This window comes from Clupea harengus, chromosome 2 (assembly GCF_900700415.2).
Source record: "Clupea harengus chromosome 2, Ch_v2.0.2, whole genome shotgun sequence".
Taxonomy (NCBI): Eukaryota; Metazoa; Chordata; class Actinopteri; order Clupeiformes; family Clupeidae; genus Clupea; species Clupea harengus.
This window is the reverse complement of record NC_045153.1, coordinates 20,134,174-20,146,613: the sequence shown is the minus strand read 5'-3', so window position 1 is coordinate 20,146,613 and position 12,440 is coordinate 20,134,174. Positions and strand designations below refer to the sequence as shown.

Sequence of the window (12,440 nt, the reverse complement as noted above, 5' to 3'; positions counted from 1 at the left end):
CAAAAGGTACAGAAAAGTGCCGGGGTTCTTGAAATCAGCAAAACATCTTGATTTTATATGTGTTGCTTGTCTTACGGTTTGTGTATTCAGTGTATGTTTTTATGTGCATACTCGTGCTCATTCGCACTTGGTTTGTGTCTACCTCTGCTAACATAAAGTGCCTGAACCAGAAAAGAAACCTCTTGAAAGAAAACCTGTGGCATTAAAAGAAGAGGTCACTCCTCAAAAAGGTACATGAAGAGAGCCTTATAAATCACCAAAACCTCTTGAGTCCACATGCTCCTTGTTCCTCATTGTGTTTGTTTGTTTGTTGTGTGTTTTCCTCTTGTTTCTTATTCACTCTTGTGCTTGGTTGCATCTGCTGAGTGTTTCTCTCTTCAACTGTGTTTCTCACTTATAAAGTGCCTGAACCAGAAAAGAAACCTTTTGAAAGAACACCTGTGCCATTAAAAGAAGAGGTTACTCCCCAAAAAGGTACATGCAGTGTACCTTGGGTCCTAAAATCAGCTTTATATCATCGTCCGCTTTCACCAATTGTGAACATTCAATTTTTGTTATCTTCGTTATGTGTTTTCTTAGTGACTTATTTACATGTGTGCTTAGTAGCATATGATTTCTGTTTCCCTTTGGCAATGATAAGTGGCTGAACCAGAAAAGAAGGCTCCAACTGAAAAAACCCCAGTCAAAGTGAAAGAGGAAGTACCTCCACAGAAAGGTATACAGTGTGCAGCGAATTCTTATTTAAAAAATATTTCTTCTCTATGAGTCTGTACGTCCAATTTGTTGTGTTCCTTGTACGTTTGTCATTCATCATGTTTGTGTGTGGTTTGTTTTACATTTATTTTCTTGTCATTTGTGTGTCTGGGCCTCAAAAGAGGGCTCCTTAAAAGTCATTGATTTGACATTGATTTGTCTTACTCAGTGTTTTTGTTTTGTGTGTGTAATCTTAAGTGCCTGAAGAGAAGAAGAAGACACCAGCTCTGGTAAAAGAACCTGTCGCACCAAAAGGTACAGCACATGTGCTGGGGTATCTTCAAGGTTTCTTGTGTGTGTGTGTGTGTGTGTCTTCTACTGGTCATAAGTTATTTGTTGTTTGTTTGTCGTATTCCATTAATTGTTTGTCTGCTCAGCTTTCTATAACATTGTTTCTCTTGGGCAATATCAAGTGCCTGAACCAGAAAAGGAGTTTGCTCTTGATACAACTCCAGTGTCAGTAAAACCTGACGTTATTCCCACTGGAGGTGCATACTGTGTGCCAAGCTCTTTCTTAGATGTGCTGTCTATTCTAAACGGTTTCATTTCTTGTTGTTGCTGGCTGTATGTCTTTCTGTGTTAGGTCTCAGTCAGCTCTTCACATCTTGTGAATCCTCACATTTACACTGTATATGTCTCTTATTATTAAGTAGCTGAGCCAGAGAAGAAAGCTCCATCTGAACCGACTCCTGTGAAAAAGGAAGTTGCTCCCGCTAAAGGTACTAATTGTTTGTGAGGTTGTGTGACAAATTGTCTGAAAAATCATACATTTGTCTTTTGTTTGTTTATGTTGTGTTTGTGATCTATTTCTGTACGATCTATCATCTATACATTTTTTGTGATCTTGAAACTCTTCCATTCAAAGTGCCAACGCCTGAAAAGAAACCATCTCCTGAATCTGTTCCTAAGAAGGTGTCTCCACCTGAAGGTACCCATGTTTTACATATTTATACACAAACAGACATTATTCTTTATGCCCTGGCCTCTGTTTATAATTGTGGCATATTCATTGCACCTGTGTGTTTCCAATACACTGCCCTTTACTTCGGTATCCAAGTTCATTCCTGAAATATAGCCCAGATAACAATGATAAACATTGAGCTATGGGTGATTTCATCTCTTCATCTCAGCCTCGCTAGAGGTGCCACTTCTTCACATCTTACTCTGATCACCCTGTTTTGCAATTCCCTTTTCTTTTACATTGATATTCTTTCAATCAAAAGTACCAAAAGCTGAAAAGAAACCGTCTCCTGAACCTGCTGCAAAGAAAGTGTCTCCGCCTGAAGGTATGGTAGAGCTGTGGTTGATCTTTGAGGCACACGAGGCTTTGCTCAAATTTAGCCAAATTAAACAATTCTAAAATCATAATAATTGATAGATAAAAGAACAATGAATCATTTGAATCCCCTTATTTTGACATTGCCATTGCTTTATATTTGAAGTTCAAAAGAAATCATCACCTGAACTTGCCACAAAGACAGTATCACCTGATTCCGAAGGTATGCCAGGGTTATTGTCAATTCATTAATATCCCACTATGTACTGTATCCCTCTTTGAGGTGATCCCCATTTTTACCACTCACTTTTTAACTCACAACTTACAACTGCAACTATTTTTCACTCTTGTTTTTGAACCTACAAAATATTTTTGTTGACATTACTTACAACGTAATGTTTTACGCCGAAGTGCGGAGAAAGAAGAGTGAAGAGACCCCAGAAGAAGTTATCCAACGGAAGTTTAGTTTTTTTATGACCCATGAGGTTTAATGCTGTCATGAGTCCTATTGCCAATCTGTCTTAAGGACCCATGTTGCAACATTTTTGGCATATATCCACCTCATGTTCTTTAACATCTTCTTATATGCACTTTGTCAATAATAATAATGACAGCACACCACTCATTCTTCTTTATTGTATTTTTTTTAATTCTTTCTCATTTTTTTTCTTTCTTGTGTTTTTTCTGCCTGGGTTACCTGTTGGTAACCCTCAGACCAAAGAGCATGTGTCACACTAACAAGACTGAAACACCATGAGAGACATGAAACACCATCTTTCTTGATACCTTATTCTTATGCACTATTTTTACACACTATTATATTATTTTTATTACATGATTTGCTATTTGATTGTTAAATCAAAAGCACTATTTAAAATATATATTTTTGTTTGTTTTGTTTAATATACGCTTCAAACCCCATTAGGGCATTATCTCATAAAATAATCTATTCTTGTTTGACAACTGCAATTATGTTTGACTTTTTTCTGTGAAATATTAATTTCTGTACTAGATGGTGGAAAGGGACCGGTTACTGCACCTGGACCTGCTAAGAAAGGTATGACCCTTATTTCATTCATGGTCACCACTGCCCATATGTTTTCCTTAATTTATATTTAATTTGTATATACAGACCAATTTAACCTTATTCTGTGACCTATCTTAATGTGTTGGGTATTTGTGGGCTGACTGGTGAGCGTATTGCTGATTGTCAGTGAAATGTATTTAATAGTTACCTATGAATTGGTGGTGGTGGTGTAAAGGGGCTTGTGCCTTAGATATCTACACGTCTTCTTTGTGTTGTTTTAAGTGTTTATATAAATGTTTGTAAATGTGATATGTCTTTATTGTCAACCTACAAATGGAAATTTTAAAGGCAAGGTTCAGACCAAAGAAGAGGAAATCTTTGAAATTCCAACCTTGAAGAAAGTTGTAAGAAAAACAGAAGTAAAGGAAGAAACACAGGAAATTCTGAAGCTGAAGAAGCTGTCCAGGATTCCTACTGATGAATTACAGACTGCTGAGGCGATAAAGCTCAAGCCAGTCATAAAGCCTGAGGTCCATGAAGAGGAGAGGGTTTACGCCAAAGCCGTCACAGAGGTTTCTGTTAAGGAAAGCTATGAGGCAGAGATAAGTATTGAGACATATGAAACAGCTAGAAGGGCTGAGAGGACACCTCTAGAGCGGAACAAGAGAACACCAGATGAGCCCGATCAGTTTAAGAAACCAAAAGAGGTTCCCGTTAAAGACACCACTGAAGACCGTTCTGTGCCTCTGAAGACGAAACCAAAGGATGAAAAAGGAAAAGTAGACGAGCCTGGTTTGAAGAAAACAGCAAAGGCACCAAAGGAAGGGTCACCTAAAGAGCCCAGTTTAGCGCTCAAGAAAGTATCAAAGTTACCATCGGATACTAAAGAGCCGGAAACTGTGAAGCTTAAACCATTTGAAAAAACAGGCAAACCAGAGCCTGAACCTGAAAAGCCAAAGAAGGATGAGAAGGACCGAAAACCTGAACCTTTCCAAAAAGGGGAGCGACCTCAGAAAGATCAACTTTCCAAAGAACCAGTTGCTCCAAAGAAGAAGGAAGAACCTAGTATACCAGATCAAAAGGAAAAGGACACCATTTTGAAGAAACCTGTGGAAAAGGTTCCCACAGATGAGGCAGCTCAATTACGTCTTGGAAAGGCAAAAAGAATTCCATCAGAAGAGCAGGAAGTTGAAAAGGTTCAACTGAAACCATTTGCAAAGCCAACAAAAACAGATTCACCAGTCGACAAAAAGGTTCCAGAATCTAAGGAAACAAAATCTACTGAAATTAAGAAGCCTACTCGGACTCCAAGAGAGGAAATATCAAAAGAACCAGAGGCCCAGCTCAAGAAAATAGACAGACGTGAAACACCTGAGAAGGAACTTGAGAAAGTTAAGAAAGCTGAATTGCCTTCTGAGGTAGAGAAGAAACCCAGTCCCAGGATCACTCCTCTGAAGAAAAAGGAACCAACTCCAAAGGAGGAGGAAAAACCTGTACAACTTAAAAAAGTTGAACAGCGTCCAAAGGAAGTTGAACCAAAGGAGAAAGAGGTTCCTCTCAAGCCAGTTGCTCTTTTAAAGAGTGTGGAGTTGAAGAAGACGCCGTCACCAATGGTGGAGAAACCAAAGCCCAAAGCTGTGGATGCTGTGCCAGTGGAGAAAAGGCCTAGTGCTGATATTGCCAAGAAAATACCTAAAAAGATATCACCTAAAGAATTCACTGAGGCTGTCACCTTAAAAAAGGTTCCACAGAAAATCTCACCTAAAGAAGAAAAGACCGAACCTTCGAAAGCTGGAAAAGGAACAATTCCTGTTATGAAAGAGTTGTCTCCTGGGGCCGTGAGACTAAGGAAGATTTCAACTCAGCAAGAAGAAGAAGTAGACGAACTAGAACATGACCCTGAGGAAGAAGATGACGAAGAGGAGTGGGGATGGGAACTTGCTCCTCGCGAAAGCTATGGCTCTGAAGATTCTGAAGAGCAGTACCTGGAAGAAGGGGCTCTTGAGACTCCAGGAATGGTTGGAGGTCGGCGAGGTGAGAGAGGGTGGCTGTGATTCCTCACCACTGAATGCCTCATCTCCCCTGGTCGGAAAATAAACCGTCCCTTTTCCATCGCGCGTAATCCTCATTTCCATCTTCACTCTTTGTTGTTGAAACATTCTTAACATCGTCTGTTGTGTCACTTGTCCTCACTTATATGTCATCTTGTGATTGTAATCCATGTCTGTCCCAGTGTCTCTTTGCTGTTGTCTGTCATTGTAATACATTTTTTATTTTATTTGATCATGGATATCATATAGGCTACCTAACAGATCATTCCATTAATACGTGGCATGATCCTTTCATCTTCATCATTCCAATTCCATAAATGTCTTTAGCCACAGTCATTGTGTCTCTCTTCATCCAGAATGATTTGTGTGTACATATGAAACAGACTATAGTTATACAGTTACAGTTATATACAGTTATAACTGTGTAAAAATGTTAACAATACCTGGAAATAATTTGTTGCTTGTAATGGTTCAGATGGAAAGCCTAAAGAGGAGGGTGCTGCTGCTGGAAGAGGGAGAGGGATGAAACGTGAGTATTGGTGTGGAAAAAAAAATATTATGTACCATTAGCACTATTAGTAGTATACATTTACTTTTGCTATTTTTTATTAAATCTGGTCTACATGCAGTAAGTAGAAGCACGCTATACCCACTCTGCTAGCCCTATCAAAGTTTTGACCATGATCAAATAAATTAATTATATGAAAAATATTTCATGACGTTTGATCAAAATCTTGTGGTTAATGCATGTGACTGGTTACTGAATAATGTGTTTAAATGAAAGAGGAAGTTATTAAATGTCTCGTGCATTACAGCAAAACAAACTCCCTCCCCTGGAGAAAAGGGCAAAGGGCTGAGACCCGGAGGTGGAGGCAAACCTCCAGAGGAGCCAGCATTCGCTGGTTTCCAGCTGAAGGCTGTCCCACTGAAATTTATCAAGGAGCTCAAAGACATTGTGCTGAAAGAGGCTGAGTCCATTGGTTCTGCTGCCATGTTTGAGTGTGAGGTGTCACCCTCTACTGCTATCACCACATGGATGAAGGATGACAGCAACTTGAGGGAGAGCCCTAAGCACAAGTTCACCTCTGATGGCAAGGACCGCAAGTTGGCTATCATTGATGTCCAGCTCTCTGACATTGGTGTATACACTTGTGTGGCCACACTTGGCAAAAAGGAGAAGACCTCAACTGCCAAACTCATGGTGGAAGGTAGGCCTACATATAACACTCCGTGTGAAGACCTTCATGTCTATATAACAACTGGAGACCTTACATTAACCCTCCTGATATGAATGCTTACAACAATCTTGTCTTTTCTTTTACAGAGCTGCCAGTGAAATTCGTTAGGGAGCTTGAGGAGGAGATGTCTGTCCTGAAGGGACAGCCTATGTACCTGACCTGTGAGTTGAACAAGGACAGAGAGGTGACATGGAAGAGAAATGGCAAACCCTTTTACTCAATCCCTGGAAAGATCAATGTCGCCGTCATTGGATTGTCACGCGCTGTTACAATCCAGAACAGTGGTGAAGCTGACACTGGCATTTATACATGCGAGTGTGAAGATGTCAAGACAGAGACAAATATCAAAGTCATTGGTAAGGATTTATAGTGGCACAGTTTTCTAATATATCTTTACCCAAACCCACAAGTATGTGTATGTGTTTAACTTACTTTCAACCCAACACATCTAACACCTATCTGTATCCACTGCAGAAATTATCAAAGATTGGTTGGTCAAACCTCTGAGGGACCAGCATGTGAAACCTAAGGCTAATGCCACATTCAAGTGTGAACTCTACAAAGACACCCCCAACTGGAAGTGGTTCAAAGGGGATGAGGAAATCCCTAACGACCCAACAGATAAAACAGAGGTTCAGAAGGATGGGAAAGACCTCACTCTGACCATCAAAAATGCATCCCCTGATGATATTGGGGAGTATGCTATGGAAGTAGAGGGTCGCAGATACACTGCAAAGATGACACTTGGAGGTATGCCAAATATTTTGTTTAATGGATTAATGGACATTGGTTCTATTAAATACTGTCACCGAATACTTATTAACGAATACTTATAAATTGAGCACATCATTTTGATGAAAGTTTTTTAATCAGTACATTGTTGTAGCTGTGGGTTCAGTGGCAACTTTTGAAGATAATAATGTTGCGCATCATGTTATCTTCTACAGAGCGTGAAGCTGAGGTCCTGAAGCCACTGGCTAGTATTGAAGTTGTTGAGAAAGAGGAGGCTAACTTCGAGACTGAAATTTCAGAGGAGGATGTTCCAGGAGAATGGAAACTTCAAGGACAAGTTCTGCAGAGATCACCAGTGAGATCTCATCATCAATTTATCATTATATATTGATTTTCACAGGTCATGTATGTGTTAGTGTCATTCAACCATTTCTTTTTTCTTTTAATCAAGACATGTGACATCAGAGCCGAAGGCACAAAGCGATTCCTCACTCTGAAGGGCGTTCAGCTTGACCAGTCTGGTGAAGTGTCATATCAGGCTCTGAATGCCATCACCAGCGCAATGCTAACAGTCAAAGGTGAGTTGGTTAAAACCCCAATGAGTAGGTGCATTTTAAAATGTTTTCCCTGTGTTCTTACATGCCACAGTGCCAGGTATTTCCTTTGACAGGTGAAGGTAATAAGAGTAGAAAGGAAAAGATGTGATCTGTATAACTCTTGTTCGCACCTCGCAGAAATCGAAATGGACTTCACTGTCCCTCTGAAGGACGTTTCTGTGCCTGAAAAGAAACAGGCAAAGTTTGAGTGCACCATCACTAAGGATGTGCCTAAGGTGATGTGGTTGAGAGGGCCTGACATTGTATCCTCCGATGAAAAATATGACATCATTGATGATGGAAAAAGGCACATGTTGGTTATAAACCACTGTGAATTTGATGATGAGGGAGAGTACACTATTGAAGTGTTGGGCAAAAAGTCAGCCGCTAAGCTCACGGTTGAGGGTAAGTTGTTTGCCACTTGTAATCATACCAGCCGAATAAGCTTTGGTTTTCTGATTAAATGCTTTTAAAAAATAGTTTTAATTAAATTAATTCCACTGATAATTCTGAAAGGTTTAGTGCACTGTTAGTTAATGAAAACTGAACCTGTTATGCACTGAACTAATGCATTATAGGCATGAGGCTCAAGTTCACCACACCATTATCGGATCAAACTGTGAAGGAAGGTAACACTGCTCGGTTTGAGCTGGAACTCTCTCATGAGAATGTGCCCATTACATGGTACAAAAACGAAATCAAACTCCATCCAAGCAGAATGGTTTTGACCCATGTTGAAGGAAAGAAACACATATTAGAAATAAAGGATATCACTCTAGATGATATATGCCAAATTAAGGCAGAGGCTAAAGGAATATCCACAACCGCAAACGTGATGGTCCTAGGTAACCCCCTTTTGTTCTGTACTTTCTGTTCTGTTCTGTTCTGTTTCTGTATCTCTATGTTACTCACTATCTCTCAGTTTCTGTGTGTATTTCCTGTTATTCCTTTCAGCGTGTGTTCTACTAGATTTAATCTTGCTCCATGGCAATTTCATGACTGAACTGCTTTGCTCTCATGCAGACAGAAAGTCTTCAGATACAGTCTTCGGTCTCTAAACCATATTACCTTTTTGTTCCAGAGGGCGATGCACGCTTCGTTGTAAAATTGCAAGATTATACTGCTGTTGAAAAGGACAAAGTTGTCCTGGACTGTGAATTGAGCAAAGATGTCCCAGTGAGATGGTTCCATAATGAGAAAGAAATCAAGGCCTCAAAGATGGTGACAATTAAGGCCGAAGAGAAACGAAGGATTCTGATACTTAGGAAAGTGGAGGATAAAGAGAAAGGTCAATACATTTGTGACTGCGAAACTGACAAGACCATGGCTAATCTCAACATTGAAGGTAGGAACTTTGAGCAGCGTGCAGATCCTTCACTATAAGCTGTCCTGGATCGCATACCAGGAGCACTCCCCTGTTGACCTCGCTGCACACTCTTGTGTTTTCACTCTCTGCGTTTGCACAAAAAGCACCCCTTTTGAGCCACATAAAGCCATGAGTTTGGACTGTCTTTGAGACATAGTGAAATGCAAGCAAATTTCCCTTGACTACTGTTCATCGCAACAACAACCCCATGTCCAAGTACGAATTAGACTGTATTTAAAGATAAAGGCCGCTTGTTTATTTTTTACCACCATTATACATGCCAAAGCATAACTTCTAAAGCTTCAAGAAAATTGTCCTTTTAAATATACAAGTTCTCATTACATTTGTGCTCTAGATATTGGGTAAATAAACTGCCTCCATCATGTCTCTAAGGCAATGTCCACACTCATGGAATGTGCGATCTTGACTTCACTTGACACAGCAAAAAAAGACCTCTTAGGATCTCTCTTGTCTCTTCACTCTGTCTAATAATATGGAAGAAATCACCATTGCTGCATCTGCACCCAAAATGGTCCCTCCACTTGAATGCCACTTCAACTGAAATGTCACGTCCCACGTTATATCCACATTGTCACTTCTTTATTTATGCATACTTCTGTATGTATTGTTCTCTGTGTTATTGTCTATCTGTCTGTGTGTATTGTATTGTGTTGTGTTGTTTTCTTGTTTCCTTTCTGCATTTGCTGAAAGGGAATTCAAGCAAAGTCAATTCCTAGGAAATGCCCAGTTTATGTCACAATCATATCACTGATATGATGATACGTATTATGTGTATCGTCGGACATTAAACAATTGTTTATGTCATAATCATATCACTGATGTGTTACAATGTTGCCATTTTTGAAATAATATGTAATTAAATATCCGAGATTGAAGATTTCTCTGCCCTTGGTGGACATCTCTATAATTAATTTACACCATGGCAAATTGCAACGCATCAGGTGTTATCATTAGACATGAAACAAAATTTACCCCACGCAGCAGCTGACTTTGGGACAGATTGGGTCTTGAACTTGTAGGGATCCGTTCCACCCTCAGTTGCTGCCTAGAGAATTGCCTGTAATGTGATCAGCATTCACATTAAAAAAAAACACAGTTATTTGACCTCCATCCCTCTTCTCTTCAAGCAGTCTTGAGTGACTGTAAGTGAATCCCGCCCACTACTCTCCTCTAAGACCAAAATAATTACTTGAAAAAGAAGAAAAGGATGTTGCAGAGGGTAGAATCTAAGAACAGGGATTGAATTGTACTGTTTCTCTTGTTTGTCTGTGTTGTATACATTGGTGATGTGTAAGCACACCTAATGTTTCTTTCACTCTTTGCCTGGACTTTGGTATGTGGTTATGAACATGTACCGCTTCACAAAAACCACCAACCACAAAAATGTGGCTCATGTTTCATGAGCTCTCCTAAATGTCCTAAAGTATGGATGTGTTCTAATGGGGCATACCTTTTATTGGCAGCACGTGACATCAAAGTGGCTCGGCCCATATATGGTGTTGAGCTCTTTGATGGAGAGACAGCTCGTTTCGAGGTTGAGCTCTCTGAGGATGATGTTCATGGCCAATGGAAACTGAAAGGAGAAGTCCTTACTGCTTCAGCCGTAAGTAAAGAAAGCACATCATTCTTTTTTAATGACAAGATTAATTCAGACTGTTCAATCACTATCAGGGTTTAGTGCCAATGCCAGTTCAGACCTTAATTAATTTACTAGCAGTGTGACTGTGTACTTAATGAAAGAATGGCTAATTCAACTCTGTCATCTCGTTTGGTGTCAGTTGCGGCCACTGATGTTAATAGATTTTAAGTGTGTGTTTATGTGCATGGAATAAAACAATACAAAGTTTCATTATTAACACAATATAAGCTTTTTTATTTTTCTTGTGCACACAGGAGGTTGAAATTATTGAGGATGGAGCCAAACACACCTTAACACTGTATAACTGCAAAGTACCGCAGTCAGGAGAGGTGTCCTTCCAGGGGGCAAATGCCAAGTGTGCAGCAAATCTGAAAGTAAAAGGTAATCCCACCGTCATCCATCATTTCCAATCACTTTTCAGATTATATTTTTAAAGATGAGAATCATATCAATCAATTCTACATCCTTGCTGATTCCAGAGAATCCAGTGTCATTCGTCACACCTTTGAGCGACGTACATGTGTATGAGAAAGATGAGGCAAGGTTCGAGTTGGAGGTGTCCAGAGAGCCAAAGACTTTCCGCTGGCTCAAAGGAACTCAGGAGCTGGAGAATGATGACAAGTTTGAGATAATTCAAGAAGGGAAAAGGTACACTCTAGTGGTGAAGGCGGCTGGCTTTAGCGATGAGGCCAAGTACACCTTTGAGGGAGAGGACAAGAGAACGTCAGGGAAGCTTGTCATCGAAGGTAGGTCAAGTAGATGTTTAGGACAGAAAATATGGTGTGGAGTAATTCTTACATTTGGCGATCAACTTGTCGATATGTGTTTATTTTTTCAGGTATTCGTCTTGAGTTTGTCAAGCCGATTAAGGATGTGACCGTGAAGGAGCGCGAGACTGCAGAGTTCAAAGTTGAACTTTCCCATGAGAAAATTCAGGTGGCATGGTACAAGAATGATGTGCGCCTGCACCCCAGCAAGTTGGTGCACATGTCAGAGGTCGGCAAAGTCCACACCCTCTCCTTCAAGGAGGTGTCCATTGATGACACCGCCCTGATCAAAATAGAGGCTCTTGGCAAGACCTCAGAGGCCATGCTCACTGTTCTAGGTGAATTGACTTTCTTTGACAATTTGTGCTAAGATCAGGGAAGGGAACCTAACCCTATTAAGAATATAATCTCTCATTTGGTGGGATAGTTATGTAATTAATTTCAAACATAATGAGATAGATGGAAATGTAAGTGGTGCAACATGTATTACCAGCAACAGTTCTGTATAAGTTAACAGGCTGTATATGCAAATCAACAGAGAATTTGTACCTTTCCAGGTAAACTTATTGTATAAGTATAATAATGTGAGGTTTTTCATTAACGTGTCTTGACATGTGTTTACCCTCCTGTCTGAAAAACACTGGACCTTTTCTGATGGTATTGTGTTGCTGGGATTAATAGTTTTTTTTAACTAATGCTTTTTTCAGAGGGAGACATTTACTTCACCACTAAGCTTCACAACTACACTGCAGTGGAGAAGGATGAGGTTGTCCTGCATTGTGAGTTGAGCAAGGCCTCTGCCGAGGTGAAATGGTTCAAAGATGGCAAGGAGATTGTCCCCTCCAAGAATGTTATTATCAAATCAGATGGAAAGAAGCGTAGTCTTACAGTGAAGAAGGCTGAGAAGGGAAACATTGGTGAATACACCTGTGACTGTGGTTCTGACAAATCCACCGCTAGGCTGGATATTGAAG

The 12,440-nt window shown here is 40.0% G+C and overlaps 1 protein-coding gene across 35 annotated transcripts in view; it reads left to right on the top strand.

Moving 5' to 3' along the window:
• The window catches only part of ttn.2 (titin, tandem duplicate 2), a 165,092-nt gene that overhangs the window by 69,715 nt on the left and 82,937 nt on the right, over nucleotides 1–12,440 (top strand). For 18 of the 35 annotated variants that reach the window (XM_031586121.1, XM_031586105.1, XM_031586214.1 and 15 more), the window contains 21 exons: nucleotides 641–715; nucleotides 952–1,008; nucleotides 1,404–1,472; nucleotides 1,619–1,681; nucleotides 1,977–2,039; nucleotides 2,196–2,252; nucleotides 3,042–3,086; nucleotides 5,583–5,636; nucleotides 5,923–6,315; nucleotides 6,432–6,701; nucleotides 6,820–7,095; nucleotides 7,293–7,432; nucleotides 7,529–7,655; nucleotides 7,812–8,078; nucleotides 8,252–8,518; nucleotides 8,755–9,018; nucleotides 10,524–10,663; nucleotides 10,954–11,080; nucleotides 11,179–11,445; nucleotides 11,538–11,804; nucleotides 12,174–12,440. In XM_031586121.1, the coding sequence (XP_031441981.1) occupies nucleotides 641–715; nucleotides 952–1,008; nucleotides 1,404–1,472; nucleotides 1,619–1,681; nucleotides 1,977–2,039; nucleotides 2,196–2,252; nucleotides 3,042–3,086; nucleotides 5,583–5,636; nucleotides 5,923–6,315; nucleotides 6,432–6,701; nucleotides 6,820–7,095; nucleotides 7,293–7,432; nucleotides 7,529–7,655; nucleotides 7,812–8,078; nucleotides 8,252–8,518; nucleotides 8,755–9,018; nucleotides 10,524–10,663; nucleotides 10,954–11,080; nucleotides 11,179–11,445; nucleotides 11,538–11,804; nucleotides 12,174–12,440 (3,555 nt within the window). The remainder of the gene's footprint in view (nucleotides 1–640; nucleotides 716–951; nucleotides 1,009–1,403; nucleotides 1,473–1,618; nucleotides 1,682–1,976; nucleotides 2,040–2,195; nucleotides 2,253–3,041; nucleotides 3,087–5,582; nucleotides 5,637–5,922; nucleotides 6,316–6,431; nucleotides 6,702–6,819; nucleotides 7,096–7,292; nucleotides 7,433–7,528; nucleotides 7,656–7,811; nucleotides 8,079–8,251; nucleotides 8,519–8,754; nucleotides 9,019–10,523; nucleotides 10,664–10,953; nucleotides 11,081–11,178; nucleotides 11,446–11,537; nucleotides 11,805–12,173) is intronic. The other 17 variants (XM_031586149.1, XM_031586130.1, XM_031586114.1 and 14 more) reach the window with 8 other exon arrangements.